Source organism: Strongylocentrotus purpuratus, unplaced genomic scaffold, assembly GCF_000002235.5.
Source record: "Strongylocentrotus purpuratus isolate Spur 01 unplaced genomic scaffold, Spur_5.0 spur5_scaffold_2, whole genome shotgun sequence".
Lineage (NCBI taxonomy): Eukaryota > Metazoa > Echinodermata > Echinoidea > Camarodonta > Strongylocentrotidae > Strongylocentrotus > Strongylocentrotus purpuratus.
Window position 1 is genome coordinate 37,774,077 of NW_022145605.1, and position 24,362 is coordinate 37,798,438.

General features: G+C 38.1%; 2 protein-coding genes across 6 annotated transcripts in view; both read left to right on the forward strand.

Moving 5' to 3' along the window:
- Window positions 1–1,878, forward strand: part of LOC586216 (unconventional myosin-XVIIIa-like) — a 64,201-nt gene extending 62,323 nt beyond the window's left edge. For all 5 annotated transcript variants that reach the window (XM_030992349.1, XM_030992353.1, XM_030992351.1 and 2 more), the window contains 3 exons: window positions 69–276; window positions 711–811; window positions 1,775–1,878. In XM_030992349.1, coding sequence (XP_030848209.1) covers window positions 69–276; window positions 711–811; window positions 1,775–1,852 — 387 coding nt within the window. In that variant the 3' untranslated portion in view covers window positions 1,853–1,878. The remainder of the gene's footprint in view (window positions 1–68; window positions 277–710; window positions 812–1,774) is intronic.
- Window positions 1,879–24,021: 22,143 nt separating this feature from the next.
- Window positions 24,022–24,362, forward strand: part of LOC588253 (unconventional myosin-XVIIIa) — a 76,798-nt gene continuing 76,457 nt past the window's right edge. The window contains exon 1 of the mRNA XM_030992354.1: window positions 24,022–24,320. The gene's annotated coding sequence lies outside the window, so the exon portion shown is untranslated. The remainder of the gene's footprint in view (window positions 24,321–24,362) is intronic.

A 24,362-nucleotide genomic window follows, 5' to 3' on the forward strand; every position in this document is an offset into this window, starting at 1 on the left:
TGTACATATATATACACAAAAATAAATTAAACTCAAAGTTTTTGTCTTCCTTTTCATCTACCTACCAGGATGGCATCATTGAGAGCATCCGCCGCACTCGTCTTCACTTCGTCCACTGTCTCCTTCCCCATGCTGATGCTGGTCTGTGTGAAGCTAGGATCATAGCAGGCAAACCCCCAAACTCCCCCTCTAACAACGACCTGCTCAATGTACCCTTACTACGATCTCAGGTCAGGGGGTCAAAGGTCATGGCTGCTATCAGAATCTTCAGGTTTGGTAAGTAGACAATACATTGAATTCTATAGCGCCCCCTGAACCTAATGTAAAACACATTTGCAACGTAAACCTTATATCAAATATATACCCCGTTGCCCCTGGACCCCAATTCAATCTTCCTCCTTTTTGGGACTTTCTCTGTCTCATCCCTATATATTATAAAAATGTTATCATCATATTCATTCATAAAAGGTTTTAACAGCTTCTTAAAACATTTGACAAAAGACAAATGGGAACAAATTATGGGGGATCATTCCATAGTAAAAAAAATAATGGGAACAAAATCATCTTGATCTTATTGTTTTTCTCTTGGTACACTCACTACTCACAAACAGTACCTTAGGGATGAGACTTGTGAACAATCTAGACTAGTGGGAAGTTTTAGTTTGCACTCAATTGGTGCTCAAAAAGGATTTCATCTTTATCTCTTGCAGGTTTTCCAGAGAGCATGTTGTACCAAGAGTTCAGGTATCGGTTTGAGATCCTGGCCCCTACAGAAGCCAAGATGCCTGAGCCTGTCATGGATGAAAAGAAGGTAAGATTGATGAGATGATGATGATGATGGTGATGGTGATGGTGATGGTGATGGTGGGGGTGATGGTGGTGGTGGTGGTGGTGGTGGTGGTGGTTGTGATGATGGTGATGGTGAAATTGGTGATAATGATGATAATGGTGATGGTGATGATAAGAAAGACGATGATAGTGAGGATAATGATGATGTTGATGACGATCAAGGAATTGGTGGTAATAAGGATAATGATTGTAGTGATGATGCTGTCAATGATTTTGTTGACAATGACGATGACGATGAGGATGATAAGGACTAGGAGGAAGAGGAAAGGAGTTGTTATTGAACTTCAAATATTAGATCTTCAATCAATTATTACTAAGTTTCAGTAAACTTTATTCACACATGATATTGCATTTTTGATAATTATAAGCATTTTCTATCAATTCTAAATTTTGTTTAAGAAAATCTCATTCATGTAGTAAAGAATACCATCATTGGTACTGTCATAATAATACAAAATATATATATATATATACATACATGTACTAGCTCCCAAAAAGCATTGTGTTCTTTAAAGGGATCCGGTAACTTCGTCTTAGATCCTTTAAAAAAATCCTTGATTTAGCTCATGCTTCAATGATAAACCTTGAGGTCATTTAGGAATCCCATGGCTTTTACAAGCCGATCACCTGTCTGATTATCAAGATATTTATGATTGAAAATCAAATTTTGGGTTTGCCAAACGGTTTTCATAACACTACAGTCTACTGGGGAAAACGAGTATGGTAAAACCGGTCACTCAAAGGATTTTACTTTTTTGAGGCACTTCATGATCATTTTGAAGCGCAATCTTTGTAGGGCTTCAATATAACACCATATCACAGACACTGATAACACATAGGGGCCATGCATCTCAGATTTAACATTGTTAAACGATCCCTTTAAAGATGATGAAATGTATTTGCATTTTCATTTTAATTCATTTAGGCTGTAGGACTCCTTCTAACTCATCTAGACCTGGACCAATCTTCATTCAGACTAGGACTAAGTCAGGTAAGAACTTGAATAAAAATTCCTGTGATTCTGTTTTACTTTTGTTGTTGCAATTGTTAGACATCTTGTACTGTGTTTACAAAATATAGCTTGTAATTTACCTGTACATATATATTTTGTCAATATTCTTTTCAAAAGGTGTTATCAATATATGAGTTTAAACTTATTTTGTGTACATATAAGATATTTCTTTTTATCCTTAGGTTTTCTTCAAGCCTCCTTTTTTTTCCTCAAAGGATACCACCTTCCTCTTACATAACAGGTGCATCTGATGGATTGTTTTACTTTGCTGTATGGGTGCTCTTTTTCTTTTTTAATCATTTCATTTCAACTGCATTTTTTCACCAGTGTATTTCTGTCAAAATGTTTGCAATACCAGATTAGTTATGTATAGATTTTCCTTTTCAGGTCTTTGTGAGATGTGTTTTTATTATATTACTTGAACATTATACATGTACACATTTTGCCATCAGCGAGGAGTGTTAGAGGTGCTGTTCTATGTCTTCATGTTAAAATGAAAACAGGATGCCATTCATGCATTGGTACTCATTGAATATACATGTACAGTGAAACTTGTCTATAAAGACCACCCAAGGGAGACTAGAAAAGTGGTCTTTATAGGCAGGTGGTCTTTACATATGTACAAGTTCCTTTAGTACATGTTTGGATGAGAAACCATTTTCAGGAGAAACAAAAAATATGGTCTTTGTAGATACCATAAGTGGTCTTTCTATACAGGTGGTAACTAAAGCAGGTTTGACTGTATATGCATATGTGTTTGCTGTCTGTATGTGTATTTAATCCCAACGTTGATCATATCACTCCAGCACGTCTAGCACCATGCTCAATCATTCTAAAAATATCGTGGCTAATCTGAATCGCCAGACAGTCCTCTAATCCTCAAGGTCAGATTAGTAATACGGACATGTCCTTAAAACTGACCCTCTTCCCTCGACCATTGCTACATAGGTACATCCTCAGAGGCCATCTTAAAGGGATCCGGTAACTTTGTCTTAGATCCTTTAGAAATAATCCTTGATTTAGCTCATGCTGCAATGATAATTATAACCCTTTAGGTCAGTAAGGAACTCCATGACTTTTACAAGCCTATCGCCTGTCTGATTATCAAGATATTAATGATTGGAATTACAAATTTTGAAAACAGTTCGCCAAACGGTTTTCATAACACTACAGTCTATTGGGGAAACAAGTATGGTAAAAACGGTCACTCAAAGATTTTTACTTTTTTGAGGCACTTCTTGATAATTTTGAAGCGCAATTTTTTTTTAGGGCTTCAATATTACACCATATCACAGACACTGGTAACATGTAGGACCGTGTATCTCAGATTTAACATTGTTAAACGATCCCTTTAAGGTTCGTCTACATATAACATGGTCAACTGCAGATAGCGAAAGTGCTAAACAGGTAATTTTCCCACTGCTATTATTAAGAAAAGGCTAAATTGTATTGTATGTGTGTGATTAGATACGAAAATTGGAAGCCTACATCACTCCTCTCGTTTTATTCTGCAGCATCGTTCGCGTAAAGGGGTTTATTGCTTCTAGTCTGAAAGGGGCTTTATGAAAGATTAACCCATCTAACATGATTTGCCCTCAGATAATGCTGAGACTTGTAGCCATAGAGAGGAATGACACATTCTTTAAGCTCTGGTATGTCAAGTCACGTCGAGAAAAGATGACCCTGACGTTTGCTTCTAGTACAGTCAAAATAGGAAAAAACCAAGAACTAATTGCAACAGAAATGATTCCACTTGCATATAATCTGGAGTAGCCATGAAAACAACATACTCAAAGTTGACAAAAATTGAAGTGGTGGATCAGTGCCTAATTTGCATAAATTCAAAATGGCCGCCATGTCAGACCCTGGTAGACACACAAAACCTATTTTAGCCTATATCTCTAGATCTGTGACACATATAAAGCTAAACAAAGTGTCTTTACCAATGTTTGGGGGATCAAGGAACATGATTATAGCATTATCAGCAGCTAACAACTACTCCTTGACTCTTAATTTGCATAAATTTGCATAAAATTAACCCTTTTCAAGTCAAAATGGCTGCCATGTTGCATGTTTATAACTATTTCTCATCTGATACTTACAGAAAGTTGATTTTAGTGCCCTTATCCATGTTTAGGGGGTCAAGGAACATAATTATGGCATTATCGGCAGCTTAGAACTACTCCTTGACTCCAAGTATGCATAAATTTGCATATAATTAACCCCTTTTAAATTCTGAATAGCTGCCATTTGTTCATGTTTAAAACTATATCTCTAGATCTTATACACATAGAAAGCTAAACGAAGAGTCTTTACCAATGTTTTGGGGTCAAGGAACATGATAATAGCATTATAAGCAGCTTACAAATACTCCTTGACTCCTAATTTGCATAAATTTGCATAAAATTAACCCTTTTTAAAGTCAAAATGGCTGCCATGTTGCATGTTAATAACTATTTCTCATCTGATACTTACAGAAAGTTGATTTTAGTGCCCTTATCCATGTTTAGGGAGTCAAGGAACATAATTATGGCATTATCGGCAGCTTAGAACTACTCCTTGACTCCAAGTATGCATAAATTTGCATATAATTAACCCCTTTTAAATTCTGAATGGCTGCCATTTGTTCATGTTTAAAACTATTTCTCATCTGATACTTATAGATAGTTGATTTTAGTGCCCTTATCCATGTTTAAGGGGTCAGGGAACATGATTATATCATTATCAGCAGCTTAGAACTACTCCTTGACTCCTAGTTTGCATAAATTTGCATATAATTAACCCATTTTAAATTCTAAATTGCTACCATTTTTTCATGTTTAAAACTATATCTCTAGATCTGATACACATAGAAAGCTAAACGAAGTGTCTTTACCGATGTTTAGGGGGTCAAGGAACATGATTATAGCATTATCAGCAGCTTAGAACTACTCATTGACTCTTAGTTTGCATACATTTGCATATAATTAACCCTTTTTTATATAAAAGTCAAATTGGCTGCCATAATATGATGCATGTTTAAAACTATTTCTCATCTGATACTTATAGAACGTTAATTTTAGTGCCCTTATTCATGTTTAGGGGGTCAAGGAAAATAGCTTGGTAGAACTTAGGAATGTTTTTGTCTAACATTTTATAACCATAGTTACAGTTAAGCAGGAACAAACTACTGTTCTTTTAAAGATACAATTGAAGAATTTGAAACCATCCTTGTTTATCGGCTTCTTTTATTCCTTGAATCCAACACAATTTTTGTGCTCTGGCAGATGACTGGTCCATTCCAAATAAATAATCCAGTGGTTGCAAAAACAATTTTGATTTTGTCGAGTAACAGCAACAGGGCCAGACGGAATCTCTGCCAGAATGTTGAAGGAAACTGCCGATCAGATCTCCCCTGCGATCACCCTGCTTTTCCAAGCCTCCCTTCATCAAGGATGCGTTCCATCGATGTGGAAGAAGGCACTTGTAGTTCCCATCCACAAGAAGGGCTGCAAGTCATCCCCGGGTAACTACAGGCCGATTTCACTGACTGCGATCTTATGCAAGCTGTGTGAGTATGTTGTTCACTGTGCAGTTATCCACCACCTCATCCATCATGACATTCTATCTGACAATCAGCATGGCTTTCGGAAGCGCCGTTCTTGTGAGACACAACTGACCCTCACCATCCATGACCTTGCTAGAGGACTGGAAGACACGGGTCAGTATGATGTAATCGTACTAGACTTTGCTAAGGCCTTTGACAAGGTCTCTCACAAACGATTCCTTCTCAAAGCCAAACATTGTGGTATACACGGCCTTACTCTTCAGTGGATCGAGAACTTCCTGACTGGCCGTACCCAACAAGTCATACTGGAGGGCCAACTCAGCTCGGAAGCCAAGGTCACATCTGGCATACCCCAGGGTAGCGTCCTAGGTCCATTGTTATTTTTGATCTACATCAATGACCTACAAGATTGCATTAGGCATTCAACCACACGCTTTTATGCTGACGACTGTCTGCTCTACAAACCAATCAGATCGATCCAGGACTGTGACAAACTGCAAGAAGATCTAGACAGGCTCCAGGACTGGGAGAAGACGTGGAAGATGGAATTCCATCCCTCCAAGTGCCAGGTCTTGCGAGTGACCAACAAGAAGAAGCCACTCCTAGGCCAATACACCATCCATGGTCATCAGCTGGAGCAGGTCAACTCAACCAAGTACCTCGGGGTCCACATTGATCAGAAGCTGAACTTCAATGCCCATGTACATGGGCGTCAATCCAAATTAGACCGTGGAGTGGGGGGACACAAGTTCAGACAGGGCGGCGCCAGGTTATTTTGTTAGGGAGGCGAATGGGCTGCGCCACACAGGGGGGGGGGGATGTCTGAAGGGATGTGCCCCCTCAGAAGTTGAAGATTTTGTTTCAAATTTATGCTTAAATGGCTCGCTTTGGTGCATACTTTTTGCCAAATTAAAAAGAAAACAAGTCTTAAGTTCAATTAACGAGGAACAAGAACGCAGGGGGTGTCTGTGGGGGGGATGTGCCCCCCTCAGAAGTTAAAGATTTTTTTTTAAATTGATGGATAGATGGCTTGATTTGGGGCATAATTTTTGCCAAATTAAAGAGAAAACAGTCTTAAGATCAAATAACAGGAACAAGAATGCAAGGGGGTAGATGGATGAATTTGTCGTTTCCATTGAACAATCAGCCATAAGGTTTGGAAGATACAAGGGAGATTTTTTTTTCAGTTGGTGAAAAGATTTTTTGTCTTCATCGTAACCAATGTTTGAACTTCCGGTAATGTGAATGTAATATTAATGACGCTTCTTTTAATAAAATCTGATCGCCTGATTTTGCTTGATTTTTCTCAACACAGAGAGAAAGAGAGAAAGAGAGAACAAAAAAAAAATATTTAAACCCCAAATCATGGGGGGACATTTCACCACCTGAAAATTCGTGGGGGGGGGGGGGGGGACGTGTCCCCCCCCCCCCCCCGTCCCCCCAGGATTGACGCCCATGCCCATGTAGATGCCACAGTCAAGAAGGCTAACTCTGTCTGTGCCTTCCTGCGCCGTAACTTTCAACACTGCAACCACAAGATCAAGGAGGCTACGTATGTCACATACACTAGGCCCATAGTGGAGTATGCTGCAACAGCATGGGATCCACACACCCAAAGAAACATCAACAAGGTCGAAATGGTTCAATGCAGGAGTGCGTGGTATGTCTGTGGCGACTTCGATCGTACCAGCAGTGTTACATCTATGATGAAGAAAGTAAAATGGCCCTCGCTAGTTAGTAGATGTCTGCAAAGCCATCTTGCAATGCTGTATCGCATCCGCTTTGGTCTTGTTGACATTGAATGGCAACAATACCTTAAGGCAGCAACATCTGTAACAAGAGGTCACGGATTCCGCTTCGGAGCGACACTGTGCACTAGCCAAGCCTACATCATCTCCTTCTTCCCCAGAACTACCAAGGACTGGAACAACCTTCCAGTAGATCCAGCCTGCTCACTCTCCCTTGAGGCATTTAAGCACCCCTAACTGCCCCCACAGGATTAAAAGTTTTTACTTGCACCCTGTACATATATGCACAAGGATCCTGGCCAGCAGGCTCACACAGGCTCCTCACATACACACACAGTGCGCAATCTTCAAGGCCTTGAAGCAGCACTTTTCTTGGAAGAAATATAAATGTAAATGGTAGATACTTTTGCAAAATGGTTGAGACATTAAGAAGCACAACTTCTAATTCTTATTTTTATCCACAGGTTGCCAGATAATCAACCATAAACATTTGCACCTTACATCCAATGATTGATAAATGCATCATATTCTAATATGGATGCTCATTTGTTTTCATGATTTTCTTTCTACTTTGCAAATTAGTGTCATCAAGTTGTATTTGGTATAAATGCATAGGTCCTTATTTTAATCAGAAAGCATTCCTAGCAAACTGTTAAGAACCATTCTAATTTTCTGAACACTAGGTGAGCCTTGTCATTTTGCTTAAAGTAGATATTCATTGATTTTAAAAAATAACTTTATTTTCATCCACGTACAGTGATGAAAGAAACACAGACGGTTTTAACGTCGTGTCTCTTATCGTCAAAGCTGTAAGGGAGACAGAAATTAAAGTAGATATTCATTAATTCTAAAAACTTACTCTATTTTCATTATTGCAAAGTTGAAACTTTGATTCAACAATGATATCAAAATTCAATGCTTGGAAACATTCGAAGTACTGATTATTATAAATTTCAAAACGCTTAAATACAGCCCCGGAATAGCACCTGAAGAGTTCTCTGAACGCTGCTAAGATGTGTGAGATCACAGTATGGACATGATTTGCACAAGCAGACGATGTCCCATGACATCTCACACATGTTCAGTGCCTGTGTTTTCATCTTCTCTTGAGTTCTTTCTCTTACTTCACTACCTTCAGGCTAAATGTATAATCTATTGCCTCACTCTAAACCCCGCGCATGTTTTTATTTTGATGACAAATGCAGCGATACAAAACTAAAGGAATGTGTCGCTTGTAAACAAAATAAGACGCCATTGTATATTCAGCTGCACACACCGGGGTATTTTTCGGCGTTTCAAGAGGGAACAAATGCCGTCCTTAATATCATTCCGGGGGTTTTTCAATTTGAAAGTCTGGTTTCTTTGAGTGTTAATTAACCCATATCCTGTGTATTTACAAGCAAAAGATTTTAGTTATCAGAATCGGGTCATATCCCCTTTTGAATGGTTTGACTTGCCATTACATTTTTATACACTAAACTCATTATAATTGCTTTAAATCCATCACGCTATATGACTGAAGCTTATTTTTATATTTTTACATGGACGAATAAACGAATTGAATTGAAGTAAATGGTACAGTCAAGTTTGTTAACCAAAGAAAATGGTTAAAACACCAAACTTTAATGAGAAGTCCACCCTGATTAGAAGTTGGTTTTAACAGAAGCAGAAAAATTAAAAAAAACAGATCAGTGAAGGTTTGAGCAAAATACAAGAAGAAATATTAAAGAAAATTATGATTTTTTAAAGTTGTAATCAAGCACACATAAATTGGCAACACCGTGACGTATATTGTGAGCTACTCTAAAGAAAGTATTAAATCATACATGCACCTTAATTATATAATCATTGCTCATATGTTCATTGACCCCTAAACATGAATAAGGGCACTAAAATCAACTTTCTATAAGTATCAGATGAGAAATAGTTTTAAACATGCAACGTATGCAGCCAATTTGACTTTAAAAAAGGGTTAATTATATGCAAATGTATGCAAATTAGGAGTCAAGGAGTAGTTCTAAGCTGCTGATAATGATATAATTATGTTCCTTGACCCCAAAAACATCAGTAAAGACACTTCGTTTAGCTTTCTATGTGTCTCAGATCTAGAGATATAGTTTTAAACATGAAAAACAGCCATTTAGAATTCAAAAGGGGTTAATTATATGCAAATTTATGCAAATAAGGAGTCAAGGAGTAATTCTAAGCTGCTGATAATGCTATAATTATGTTCCTTGACCCCCTAAACTTGTAAAAGGGCACTAAAATCAACTTTCTTTAAGTATCAGATGAGAAATACTTTTAAACATGCAACATGGCAGCCATTTTGACTTTAAAAAGGGTTAATTATATGCAAATTTATGCAAATTAGGAGTCAAGGAGTAATTGTAAGCTGATTATAATGCTATTATCATGTTCCTTGACCCCCTAAACATTGGTAAAGACTCTTCGTTTAGCTTTCTATGTGTATAAGATCTAGAGATATAGTTTTAAACATTAACAAATGGCAGCCATTCAGAATTTAAAAGGGGTTAATTATATGCAAATTTATGCATATTAGGAGTCAAGGAATAGTTCTAAGCTGCCGATAAAGCCATAATTATTTTTCCTTGACCCCCTAAACATGGATAAGGGCACTTAAATCAACTTTCTGTAAGTATCAGATGAGAAATAATTTTAAACATGAAACATGGCAGCCATTTTGACTTTAAAAAGGGTTAATTTTATGCAAATTTATGCAAATTAAGAGTCAAGGAGTAGTTGTTAGCTGCTGATAATGCTATAATCATGTTTATTGACCCCCAAACATGTGTAAAGACACTTCGTTTAGCGTTCTATGTGTTTAAGATCTAGAGATATAGGCTAAACTAGGTTTTGTGTGTCTACCAGGGTCTGACATGGCGGCCATTTTGAATTTATGCAAATTAGGCACTGATCCACCACTTCAATTTTTGTCAACTTTGAGTATGTTGTTTTCATGGCTATTCCAGATTATATGCAAGTGGAATCGTTTCTGTTGCAATTAGTTCTAGGTTGACCCCTTTTTTTTCCTATCTTGACCTGACTATTCATTCTGTTACTTTTAATTAACCGAAAAGTTTCACAAGGGTTTTTATTGTTTTGAAGAATTGTCTTGTTTTTTGGAGGCCAAGTGATGTGTGTTTAATAGTCCATTAAGAAGCTTGCTGTTGAAATTTGATAAATAGTGAAGGTTTCTCTGCAGATTGAAATATTAAAGTTTAACTTTATGGGAAATAGAATGTTTACATGATTTGTATATGTGATTTGGAAACATTTTAGGTGAGTATATTGTTTTAATCTCATTCTTAGTTGAGGTCCTGTATTATCTATTTATCTAGTAATTGTTTAAACAGTGGAATTAGGAAAGCCTTTCTCTTTTCCTTTCAATATGATGCTATATTGACAGTTTCAAAATGGACCGTTTAGATATGAGATTTATATATATTGTAATATTGGATATGATAAATGTAGCAGTTGAGGGCTGTCAATGTTCAAAAGACATCTTGTGCAAAACTTTTTCATGCAGCAGATTTGATTTATCAGATACATTCCCTGCTTTGGAGCTGAAAAGTATTTATTATGAGACATGTCGTCCAATTATATTTGAAAGCACTGGACAAAATTGGTGAATTTGTAAATACCTATCTGAAACGATCAACATAATCTAATAATAGAATGATGTGATATGATGGTATCCACATTGGTTGACTCATGAAGATCCCCTCCATCAACACCTGTAAGTACTGCTCTCTCTCTCTCTCTCTCTATATATATATATATACATATATATCTTTTTCTTTCTCTTCCTCTGTCTCTCTCTCTGTTCATTTCTCTCACTCTCTTCCTCTTGCTCTCTACCTCTCTCTCTCTCTCTCTCTCTCTCTCTCTCTCTAATTCCGTCTCCCCCTCTTTGCTTTTCTGTTCTTTGTCTCCTTTTATGATCCTCCCTCCTCCCCCTTCTCTCTCTCTCTCTCTCTCTCTCTCTTGCTCTCTTCCTCTTTCTGTCATTCTTCCACCTCTCCCTGTCTTTGTATTTTCTTTCTCTCCTCCCTCTGTCACTCTCTATCACTCTCTCTCTCTCTCTCTCTCTCTCTTCCTCTCACTCTCTCACTCTCTCTCTCTCTCTTTCTCTCTAACTATCTCTCTGTCTCTCTATCCCTCTCTATCCAATTCTCTTCCCTACGCCACTCAAGCAAGACAATTTTTTGATTGGATTTCCCTTTTCGAACCACTTCCCTTAGATCTGTAAGGTTGATTGATTCTTAGTGAGTATCTGTTTCCTATCTTAATGTGTGGGAGATTGGAATAACCCACCTGTTTTTTAGAGGGGGACCATTGCTGCCCCCCCCCCCCTCGACAGGCTTCCATATATATATATATATATATATATGATATGTGTCTCCTTTGACATGTAATTATTGGAATGAGTCAGTTGCGTCTTGTTCTCTTCAAATGTTTTCTTCATTTTAAATAGTCACTCTTTTAATATGGGTATATGAACACATGAAGAGTTGAAAGTTCTCTCTTTTACAAATACTTGATAACTTAATGACTTATCTTTTGAAGCTCTCTCACAGAAAACTCATTTGGTTTACGCACATACGTATGTTTACATCAGTATGTTTATTATAGGAAAAATGTTATTGTTACAAAAGCATGTAATGAAGCGAACAAGGGTATTATCGCTACATATTTTGTTGTCTGTCATGCGGTGTTAATCAGCCTAACAGACTGTCAATCACCCGGCATTGCTCAGCTCGTATCAAGCTCATTACTTTCTCTTCTGCACTTGACTTCGAGGAAGGGAATAAATTGCGTCTGTCAGCTGTGAGGATTTCCACCTTTCGTCGGTGGGCAGGCGGCTGTGAGGGGAAACACTGTGGAATTGTGGCTTCCACAAACTCCCTCGCTTGGTTATTGGGCGTCAAGTGAAATGAATAAGGGTGGGAAAATACTTCACAGAAAATTTAATATAATTTTGAAGATTTTATCTTGTGGGAAGGACAAGGCTGGGTACATGCTTTCCTTTTAAGTTGTGGCTCTTAAGGTGAACTTAAAGGCGCCTGATTGCTTTTTTGTGTGTGAACTCCTCACTTTTCATAGCCAAAATTATTGGAAGTTGAAAGAAACTGAACTGTATTCTGTTTGGTATTCAGTGATTCATGGACAGTCGCTATATCTCAGTTCGAATTCTAACAAGTTGACATCTGACTTCTCAAATTGGCCAAGGATTAGTAAGAAACTGCTTGTTTCTTGCAGAGAGTCTGTTAATTTGAGAGAAGAGGTAACTAAAACACCCTGTTTCTCCTCCACCTATGAACTGCGGTGTTAGTAAACTAATGTGTTTCAAAAACTTTCCAGGAGTGTGTTGTTTGTGAATCTCTAGAGGATGTCTTTGCTCATTGGGTCTGTCAGTAAGATGATTTATATCCACTCACACTTCACTCACACTCTGATTTAATCTACTCTATGACTCCCTCTCTCTCTCTTTCTCCCTCTCTCTCTCTCTATCTCTATCTCTCTCTCTCTTCCTCTCTGAATACACTCTGATCCCCTTCATCATCAACCCATTTCTTCATTATGATGTACAAACGCTCAAGGTGCTATTCTACCAGTGGGCCACACCCCTTCCTTTACCCTTCCTGAGGCTTCTCAAACTCTTTGAACTTTAGTTGCATCCTTCCGCCCACTCTCTCATTACCGTGACAACCTTTCCTCTTCCCCTCCCATAGGAAAGTGAAAAGTATGCCGCAGACCTGCCGCAGACCTGCCGCAGATCTGCCGCAGACCTGCCGCAGACTTTTAGTCTGCGGCAAAGAGTATGCCGAAGTATGCGGCAGAAAGAAATTTTGCTGCAGACTTGCCGCATACCAGTATGCCACAGGAACAGTCTGCGGCAGATCTGCGGCAGGATGAAATTTTGCTGCAGACTTGCCGCATACTAGTATGCCACAGGAACAGTCTGCGGCAGATCTGCGGCAGGATGAAATTTTGCTGCAGACTTTCCGCATACTAGTATGCCACAGGAACAGTCTGCGGCAGATCTGCGGCAGGATGAAACTTTGCTCCAGACTTGCCGCATACTAGTATGCCACAGGAACAGTCTGCGGCAGATCTGCGGCAGGATGAAATTTTGCTGCAGACTTGCCGCATACTAGTATGCCACAGGAACAGTCTGCGGCAGATCTGCGGCAGGATGAAACTTTGCTCCAGACTTGCCGCATACTAGTATGCCACAGGAACAGTCTGCGGCAGATCTGCGGCAGGATGAAATTTTGCTGCAGACTTGCCGCATACTAGTATGCCACAGGAACAGTCTGCGGCAGATCTGCGGCAGGATGAAACTTTGCTCCAGACTTGCCGCATACTAGTATGCCACAGGAACAGTCTGCGGCAGATCTGCGGCAGGGCGAAACTTTGCTCCAGACTTGCCGCATACCAGTACACCACAGGAACAGTCTGCGGCAGGTCTGCCACAGGAAATTCCATTAAAGTCTAATAGGGCCAATTGAAACCAATCATCTCATGCATATTCATTATTACTTTACACGTGTGACAGAAAAATACATTTATCATGATTTGTTAAGCAAATTAAGACAATGCACATCATTTTTGTGATTTCTATTTTCCTTTTGCCATTATTAACCAATAGATTATTTTGTCTGATCATGTTACAATTACATTCACGTTTAAGCAATAGATATATTGATTACTACCGAAGAAACTATGATTACTAACCAAGAAACAATATACATATTTAGTATATATATGTGTACGAGCCTGTGTCACTTTAAATGTTACTCTTGAATACACTTCAAATGATCAATGTGATGAAGTTAATACAATTGAGAATAGAATATACCTAATTGGTAATATCGATATCTATTGGTATTACCTAATTGGTAATATTGATATTGCCAATATCGATTATGAAGTATCAATCAGTTTATCACTGGTTCTTCTACATGCATACTTTATTGCCACGTACTGGATATGAAAGAGTATGCGGCAGGTCTGCAGCAGGTCTATATGAGATATGAATATTCATGACGAAGAGTCTGCGGCAGGTCTGCAGCAAGTCTGAGGCAGACCTGCCGCAGACTCTTCATCATACTGAAAGAGTATGCGGCAAGTCTGCAGCAAGTCTGCAGCAGTCTGCGGCAGACCTGCCGCAGACTCTTCATCATACTGAAAGAGTATGCGGCAAGTCTGCAGCAAGTCTGCGGCAGACCTGCTGCAGACTCCTCATCATACTGAAAGAGTGTGCGGCAGGTCTGCAGCAGACCTGCCGCAGACAGTCATCTTTTTCACATGCAAATTAGTTTTGCCGCAGACTTGCCGCAGACTTGCCGCATACTCTTTCAGTATGATGAAGAGTCTGCGGCAAGTCTGCGGCAGACCTGCCGCAGACTCTTCATCATACTGAAAGAGTATGCGGCAAGTCTGCAGCAAGTCTGCGGCAGACCTGCTGCAGACTCTTCATCATACTGAATGAGTATGCGGCAAGTCTGCGGCAGACCTGCCGCAGACTCCTCATCATACTGAAAGAGTGTGCGGCAGGTCTGCAGCAAGTCTGCGGCAGACCTGCCGCAGACTCTTCATCATACTGAAAGAGTATGCGGCAAGTCTGCAGCAAGTCTGCGGCAGACCTGCCGCAGACTCTTCATCATTCTGAAAGAGTATGCGGCAAGTCTGCGGCAAGTCTGCGGCAAAACTAATTTGCATGTGAAAAAGATGACTGTCTGCGGCAGGTCTGCCGCAGGAGTATGCGGCAGGCTCATTTCTTTCCTATGGGCTATCTTGTCTGAAAATTTAGGGGGAAGCCAGATTTTAAACCTTGTCCAGGCATGACACAGCAAACCCCAGACTAAAAAACACTGAAGGTAAAATGCCTGGTGAGATAGGTTAAACAATATACCTGTATGCGACAATATATGCCTACACTTCTGTGTGTGTGTCATACGATACAGATATTTGAAGCACACTGCTTTTTTTGTCTCATATTGCACAGCAGCAAGTTCTAAGAAACAGCTTTTAACTGCCTATCATCTGACAATTTTATGCCATATGGGTCGGACATTAATTGCTACATGTAGATCTCCTCAATTCATGAATGTGTACATTTATGTATCCCCAAATCATTTCTGTGACCAAATATCTTTTACAAGCTCAAGAGCTTTGTGAACTACGTAGCTTTCTCCTACCCTTACCCCTACCTCACCCAATGCCTGACATTACCCCCTTCCTCTTCCTGTACCCTCTCCTATCGGGCATTAGGAGCATACACTGTGCTCTATGCACCATTCTGTAACAAAAAGTTCAGCAGAAAGTCAGAACCTTGTAGGATAATTTGGCTTTCCCCTAACCATCCCACCTGATGCATACCCCTCCCTCCTCTCCCACCCCTCCTCTCCCTTCTTTCTTCACATATAAAAGACAAAGAGCATTGATGTCCCGAGTCTATTTGTACTCGGAAGTTGAGAAGAAACTTAGTGCATTGAGGATGATGTAGCTTCCCCCACTCATACCCCTACCACACCCAGCACCCCCCCCCCCCCCCTCCCTTCTTCCCTCGTCCATGACGAGCATGCACTGTAACGCACCACGAGTTAACCCAGGGGTGTAAGAGCCAATTTCCTCCTCCCCAGTAATAGCTTGTAGGTCAGAATTAAGCGCTAACCTGGTTGCCCCGTTAGGGGGTCCGCAAAGCCAAACAAGCGTGAGGGAGGAAGAAATCAGTGCTTGGGTTCATCACGTTCTTAAGGATTGCCTCATGTAAACGGGAGCTAGAGGAGGCTTACACTAGGATATTACTTATGGATTAGGTACATATGCTATTTCTTTGATGGATACACAAAGGAAAGTTGAGAATTTGTTCTGGTGAGTAAATTATAAAATTGTAGGTCTACTACTTTGGATCATTTCCACCTTTGTAAAGTAAAATGTAATCTGGTAATATAAGTAACAATTGACCAATTCTCAAAGATATAATTTATGTAGCAAAATCTTGACAATAATACGTGGCAATGTCCTGTTGTGATAAGAATGTTTTAATAAAATAATGATATTAAAGCGATTTCGTTTTTTTCTTTTAAGAGTTGCTTTTGATGCAGTAAATCTTTTTTGAGAGCATGCTAACCTTTTCTGATGTATTTTGGTGACATTTGAATCAAGTGTTATAACTTATAGTCTGTAATAAATCAAATTGCCAAGTCAACATTCAAATTATGTTTCTTAAATTTACTACTTACCTTCCAGTTCATGATTTATTACTGAACACATGGTGAACCATTAATTGTCAGTTTATGTTCAAGGTTGAAAAGAGTACAGCTACAAATCAACCATGAATTTTAACCTTAGCAAGTTCATTTTGACAGTTATTTGAGAATAATGTACTATATTCCATGGTTTTAAAGACCAGTTTCTGCGTTGTATTACATATAAATGAAATAATAGAAAATGATTGTTCAGGTCGATCATCTCTCTGAAACAAGAAAACTTTTTATTGAAGATAATATCCACCACAAAGTCCACGTCAATTATGTATGAGAATTTATGATTAGTTTCAATTTATGAGGCCATACAGGTCATTATAGAAAATCTGATTTTATTTGTCATACAAGTATCAGAGGTTTTACATGTAAGATCACCTTTAACATCTGCATGTAATTTATTTTTACATTACTGTTATTATTTATTTATCATATAACTGTATCAAGAGATGCACACTTTTCAAGTGTTGAAGTTCAAAGGACGTTATCAATTATAACAAATTTGACACTGGTCGGGTGTTTACCCCATAACAGGTGTTGTCAATCACCAGGATTATAGTCTTCAGTTTCATGACCAATAGACCTTTAATATGCAATGCTTTGCTTTTCCCTCACCTGATTCTCGGAGCAACTATAGGGGGTATTTCTTGATAGGACTCCGGGTTTGCTGAGTGTAGACTGGTGAAGCATGTACTTATTGATTTTGTTGCAGGAGTACATAGGTAATGATAGGCTTTGGACTTCACAAGGCCGGTGCTTACATTGTGTTGACTACTTCAAGGTTAACGACCAAAGTTTAGCCATACATGACAAAGGGTAATAACTTGTGACTCATTGATATTTTTTTTTTCTTCCCATTGATAATGGCCGTTGTTTAGGACTGTTTGCAAACATGTTCAGTTCATTGATTGCCCGTCAAATTTGCTTCTCTCACCTGTATCCAAAAGCAACAATAGCATGTTATGATTTAGCTAAGTGTATGATCTGGGGACTTGAATGGGCCGTTTTTTATCTGAGGACCGGCACGGGATCTGTTACCTACCAATTTATGTATTAATTTTTGTTTACAGCGCCCTTGTATATACATGTGGCATGGTTCATTGGTTGATTGGTTTGTTTTACCAGACTGCTAAGAAAGCATGTGTATGCTTACAAGTTACAAGCTAGCAACCAAAGGACTAAAGTCTGTAAGTCCTCTCCAAGGGAATCGTTATGAGGATTAATGCCTTACCAAAGTGCACTAGCACATCGACGTGGTTCCGAACCCAGGACCTCATTGTTACGAGACCACTGCTCTACCACTGAGCCATCGCGCCTGGTGAAATGCTAGCATAAATTATTGGTAATATGTTGCTATGTACCTGTGTATCTGATTAGTAAATATGAGTGATGGCGAACTGCATATGAAAAGGATGGACTGAGGATTAAGCAGGATATTTGTGGATTGGCGTGATATTCATGTATCTGTGATTTTGGAAAGGAAATTTTGACTATGATTTTAGAAATCTGTTTTGTCTCAAGATTATCTCCTGCTCTGACATTTTTAGAGAGTTTGAGCTTTGAAAATGATTCACATAGTTACTAACTTCTCAGGAGATTGAAGGTGAAAACAATGGAACTAGTTTGCTTTTGATTTGTTGAGCTTTGGAAAGAAATATGTGGTTAGTTTTAATGTTGTAAATGACTGATGTGTCTTTAATATAAGATTATCATTATTTGTCATTATTCAAAGGGTGCACATATTTATCCCAGGGGATGCCGATGCTCAGGGCCCCTACAAAGTCCTACATACCTTAGCTTTAAATCTGCCCTTTTAAGGCAATGTAGGCATTCACAGATTTCCATGACCTATCAGGTACCCAATTACTTCTCCTGAGTTGAGAGTGGCAAATGTAGATTCTCATCTTGTCTTGGTCCATGATGTGATGCATCCACTAACAAATTATTTTATGTCACCTAACCCATTGACTACTGAATTCTATAGTCCCCATAGATTTAATACAGGGAGGGAGCAACCATGCAGTTCCAGAAGGCAACAGGTTAATTTGATGTCTACTTTCTAACCAGTGACAGGTTCACCAAACTCTTTCTGTTATACATGTTTGTCTTTTTTTTTTGTGATCCAACTTTTGCTTTGGCATTACTTCCTTCAGGCTGTATGTACATGTATATCTTCAATACTGCAGAGTTAGGATAATTTGAATTGCAATAGAGAGTTTTAGGTGAGGTTAGGAGATAGGGTACGATTTAGACATTACTGATATCAGCCAATTTAAAGAGCCTTTATCTATAGTGATTCAAACTTTTAAAAATTCATAACTTTCTCCCGTTTTTGTCCAATTTTATTCAAACTTTCATCAGTCTACTTTTTTCTTCTTCTGCTTTCCTCTAAAGTATTTTTTTTTATCAGGGTTGTATTTCCCTTGAATAACTCAGAAGGATATAATTATCAAGGAGGTTACCCATCACGTCTCCTCATTTCAATAACCTGGAAGTAATAACACCTCAAGTGATTATCTTCAAAGGGCACAGAGTGATTTAATATGCATCTTCCTTTTTCTCTTCCTCTTTCTTGAAATGGACGAGTTCAGAAATAAACAGCAATGAATATCCTCCGGTTCAATTACAATAGTGATGACAATGTAGTGAAAAGGGCTTTGAGTCTTGGGAAAATGTAAGGAACATGAAGTGAGGAAGATAAATTATTTATTGAGGGTTGGAAATGATGGATGGATGGCATTAAAATCACCTGTTTGCATGGAGCCAGAAAAGCATCAAATCATGTACTTTAACACAGAGTTAGAATAAAATTAATGCTTTGTCTTATCAAAATCATCTCGCAGCATTTAGGCTGAATTGTGTGATATTTTTTTTACAATTTGATAAAAACATTGAAATACAATAATACATGTGAAATAAAACATTACTTGAAATAATCAAAAATAACTAAAGGTAATGCCCTTCTGGCTTTAAACAGATAATAATGTATTTAATTTTTGGTGATGAAATCAAATTTAGAGGGAAGCTTGCTTAACATAATTCTGACTCGATCATAGAGAGATGGGATACTTGGACCAGCAAATTACAGACAAACTGATGGAAACCATTCTCTGTAACTTTAAATTGAATTTATGAGAGTGAATTTCTCATCACTGAATCAAAGTTAACCTTTGTAATAATTGAAAAGAATGAAATATATGAATTACACCATCATGCAGTAACATTAATCTTCATAGAAATAAAAATAAAACAGATGCAGGGAATTTCTATTAGTCGCCATGGAAACCAGATACATTAGGCTGAAAATCAAAATGGCTGCCATTCCCCTACTGCTAGTTTTATGCCTATTACAATTATGTTTATTATTATGCACTCATCTGATTAGTTCCATATTGCTTGTCATAATACAGAATTATTACAATTATGTTTATTATTATGCACTCATCTGATTAGTTCCATATTGCTTGTCATAATACAGAATTATTACAATTATGTTTATTATTATGCACTCATCTGATTAGTTCCATATTGCCACCCATAATACAGAATTATCGCATATAAAGTAGATCAAACTTCATATGTACACATTGTCAACGAGAAACAGTGTTTTTTTTACTTTTGAATTATAGATCATCTTATATTTGCTAGAGGTCAGTGATGTTTTATTGGGGCTTAATAGCTAATTACCATGGTAACAGATGTCCTATGAGATCCTGTCAGGTGTTAAGAGGCAGTTGCCAAGGTGATTTGTAGTGTGGTGTATAAATGACTATGTATTGCGCAGTATAATCATAGGGGTGTTAGAACATGCATGTCAGCTAGGGCATAAGAAAAATGGCAATACTATTAACAAGCACTTAAAGCCTGTCTGTACTAGTTAGGCCAGGGGGATTAGACCTCCCTGCAAGGTCACTGACTGGTGGTTACCTCATCATATCAGATCTCAATGGACGTAAGAAAAAGAGGATCATGGGGGACCAACAGGCACCGATTAAGCATTGTTTGCTATATAGAGGGTGCAAGTAGCAGTGGGGCTTTAAAGGCTGAGTGGTGGTTTGATTTGATCCTAATTCTAATATATAAGTCTGACTTTAATTAGGTTCACAAGACTCTTTCAGTTTAGGACATGGTTTAAAACTTCACAATTTATCTTGCAGTTAGGGACTGTGCAGACGCACTTGAGGTTATGAAACTCAAGTTTACTCGAAGTTATAAACCATGAGTCATCTAACATGTAAGGTTAGCGCGATAATTACAAGCAGCAGGGGGTCTTCACTTGAAGTTACACGCTGTTTGGATGAAAATGACTTTGAGGTTATGCCAGGTTGTAGTTAGAATGAAAGCTTTTCCAGTTAATGGATCAAGATTTGTCAAACTTAAAGTTTAAAACTATGGCCGGTCCTTTATGAACATAACTTTTTGTCTGTATTGACATCTGAAGGCGAGATATATGACTTGCTAGCTATTCACTGCCATATCCTGGGGTGTCCTGAGAGGGAGGATGTGGGGGATTAGGAAACCCCTTCTACACCCCCTCCCCAATCCCCAACTTCATTCTTCATTTTTTTTTTCTTGGGCATTTTTTGGAATTAATTTTTGAGCCTTGTCAACAAAATTCACGAGAATGATTGCCCTTTTTTTTAAGTTTGGAAAATTGCAGGCTAACTTGTCAGCAAGAGGTCTGATCTTCAACCCCCCCCCCCCAAAAAAAAAAACAACAACAACAACAACAACAACAACAACTACTGGGGTCTGGAGCAGATATGATTCAAATTGTACACATATGCAATGCCAATGCTTAAAGGGTATGAACAGCCAGATCCTTATAGAAATAAGGCATGTGTTTGAGGTTTATAGTTTTCCTCCAGACCAGAGAGTACAAATCAACGCTCTCTTGAAAGCCTCCATCATCTATTCGTGAGACTGCAGTTTAATTAATTGATATTTTATCATACAAAGCTAATGACCTTCTGGCTTTCGCTAGATGGCATGAAAGATTGATTCCCTGTTGATTCTAATCTGTAATGGCCATCAAAATTAATAAATGGGCATTTCTTGCTTGTACACATGGAACTCCATACTATTTGCTAGCTTATTTACAGGTAGTTTTTATGCCTACTATTTGCTCACTTCTTCTTAAAGGGATCGTTTAACAATGTCAAATCTGAGATACACGGCCCTACATGTTATCAGTGTCTGTGATATGGTGTAATATTGAAGCCCTAAAAAAATTGCGCTTCAAAATGATCAAGAAGTGCCTCAAAAAAGTAAAAAATCTTCGAGTGACCGGTTTTACCATACTCGTTTTCCCCAATAGACTGTAGTGTTATGAAAACCGTCAGGCGAATGGTTTTCAAAATGTGTAATTCCAATCATAAATATCTTGATAATCAGACAGGGGATCGGCTTGTAAAAGTCATGGGGTTCCTGATTGACCTAAAGGTTTATAATTATCATTGCATCATGAGCTAAATCCAGAATTTTGTTTCAGAATCTGAGACAAAGTTACCGGATCCCTTTAAAACTTTAGATATTGGGACTGCATATTATAGCCGACCAATATGAAAGATGTTAAAGCCTATACCTGTGTATTGTGAGGTTGATTGATAGAGTTTGGGCATTTTTATATGAGACAATTAACTAATTGCTATGTGCATGACTTACTTTTTCACATCAATTTTGAACAAGTTTGCAAATGCATTTACTATGAAATCAGATTTGACTGAACTTGCTCAATCCATGGCAAATATACCCTTTTCTTCAGCACATGAACCTTTAAAAACTTTCAAACTGCTTGGACTGTATTGAAAAATTAAGGTCCGTAGGCACTCACATATTTCATGAGGAAATATTCATGGAATGTCTTATTGCCCGCATTAATAACTTTCTCCCCGGAATCCCCTATGATTGATGCATATTTCGGGCGAATACCACGCTTGTCATTAGGCTTATTCACATTGTAAAAAAACCATCAGTTTTTTTAAAAAACTACATTTACACAACTGGAAAAAACCCATTAGAGTTCAATGAAACCCATCAGTGTTTGCTTATTATTTCTGTGTTTCTTTTTTTCTGCATGCACCTCTTGATGCTGCTCTTATTGCATTAGCATGGAAGAGAGGAGAGTCACATGACCAAAAGTGGGAATAGTCCACCAAATCACACAAGCATTTAAAGATAAAGTTGAGTTCTGGTCATGTGATTGCATTGTGAAAAAAATGGTGTGGATTAATCTATCAGAAAAGGTTGATCATCTAGTATATAAGTATTTGTGTGTATTGCAAGGTTCTGGAATCATCAAAATGATAAGAAATTTGGCCAAGTCTTGGCAAAGTTACAAGCACTGTACACAGAATGATGTAAATGGGACTACACGAGCACATGGCGAAAAAAACCTACCCCCCCCCCCCCCCGATTTTTAGGATGTTTCATGTCGTATTTAGAATATGAAGGCATTTGAAGAGCCATGCTTTTCAGGGAACATGTTTAATCTGATGTTCTTGCACCCTTGCATAATAACAATGATAACGCTCACAAATTATTTTTTACCTCTTCCCAGAACTCAACCTTCTCTTTAAACCCCTACACAACGGTTTAGTTTCAGCCGGCATTTAACAAAAAACACTTCATGTTTTTATTTAAATTTGGGTTTTTCATCATTTTTATGGGTACATGTAGTTGGCTATAGCGACTTCTAACAAAACTCTGGAATGTGAAAAAAACTGATGGTTTTTCCTGACAGTGTTAATGGAGCTATTTTCTGATTGTATGCCTCCCACTCCAGCTCTATCAGATGCTGGCTGAGCTAGTTTCCATGTGAATTCTCCATCAATACCAAAATATGAATAAATTTGTCTTTAAGGACAATCCAACACTTGTAAAGTTGTAAAAAAGATTAATTTGTATGAAAATAAGAAAAACTATAATGAATTTCTGTTTTTCTCCTATTCCCCTTCTAGTTCTACCTCTCATGGATAGCATATTATACATACATGTACCGGTAGGTCCTCTTAAGAGAAAAGACCTTCATCAGTCATACATTTTAAAGAAAAAAAATAGTTTTTTTGTTATTTTTGTCTGTTGGAATAAATGGGAAAGTTGTTCACCACTACATCACAGAGACATTACTGATTCAGCCAATTAATACCTATACCGTATAATTCTTACAACTTTTAAAATGTTATGACTTTTTCATTATTTTTGTCAAATTTTCTCCTTAATTCTTTGATTTGTCTGCTTTCCGCTAGACAACTAGAATTGTTTGATTATTAAAGTTGAATTTCACTTTAATTCTTTACAGCCAACAACGTGAAATCTAAAGAAAAAAGAAAGTAATTGAGCAATTACTTATTACATCATCTGTTGCTTGTAGTGAGGGATTGCATAACTAGTGTCATTGCATTGCCAGTTGCATTTATGGTACATAGGGTCTTATTTACAAGACTAGCCTAGATATGAAAGTGATGTTTTCATCCAAAGGGAAACAACCCTTGGAGCAGTGTATTGTGTTTCCAGCATCATATACTGTGGAGTCGGCTCAGATCAGGGATGCAACACGTGTGTGTATAAAGCCTGTAGAGAAATCCATACAACCAGAAATCAATCGCTGGAAGATGAAAGGACAGAACTGACTGGACCATTGTTTCCCAAATTGATTTATCTCGAAGGATGTGAATGAAGTTTGTCAAATTCTTAGCCAAGCCCTTGGTAGAGAATCGAGTTGTTGGCACTGTATGTGGAACCGGCAGTGTTTAGGAGTGTTCTGCAACTAGATGATTATCATTTGTGTCATTACACAAAATACATAGATGGACATCATTTGTAGATGGGCAGGATACAGTGAACACATGTGGAATCAGAATTAGGATCAGGTATAGTTATTCTCGAGATGGTTTTGATTGTCTTCATATTTG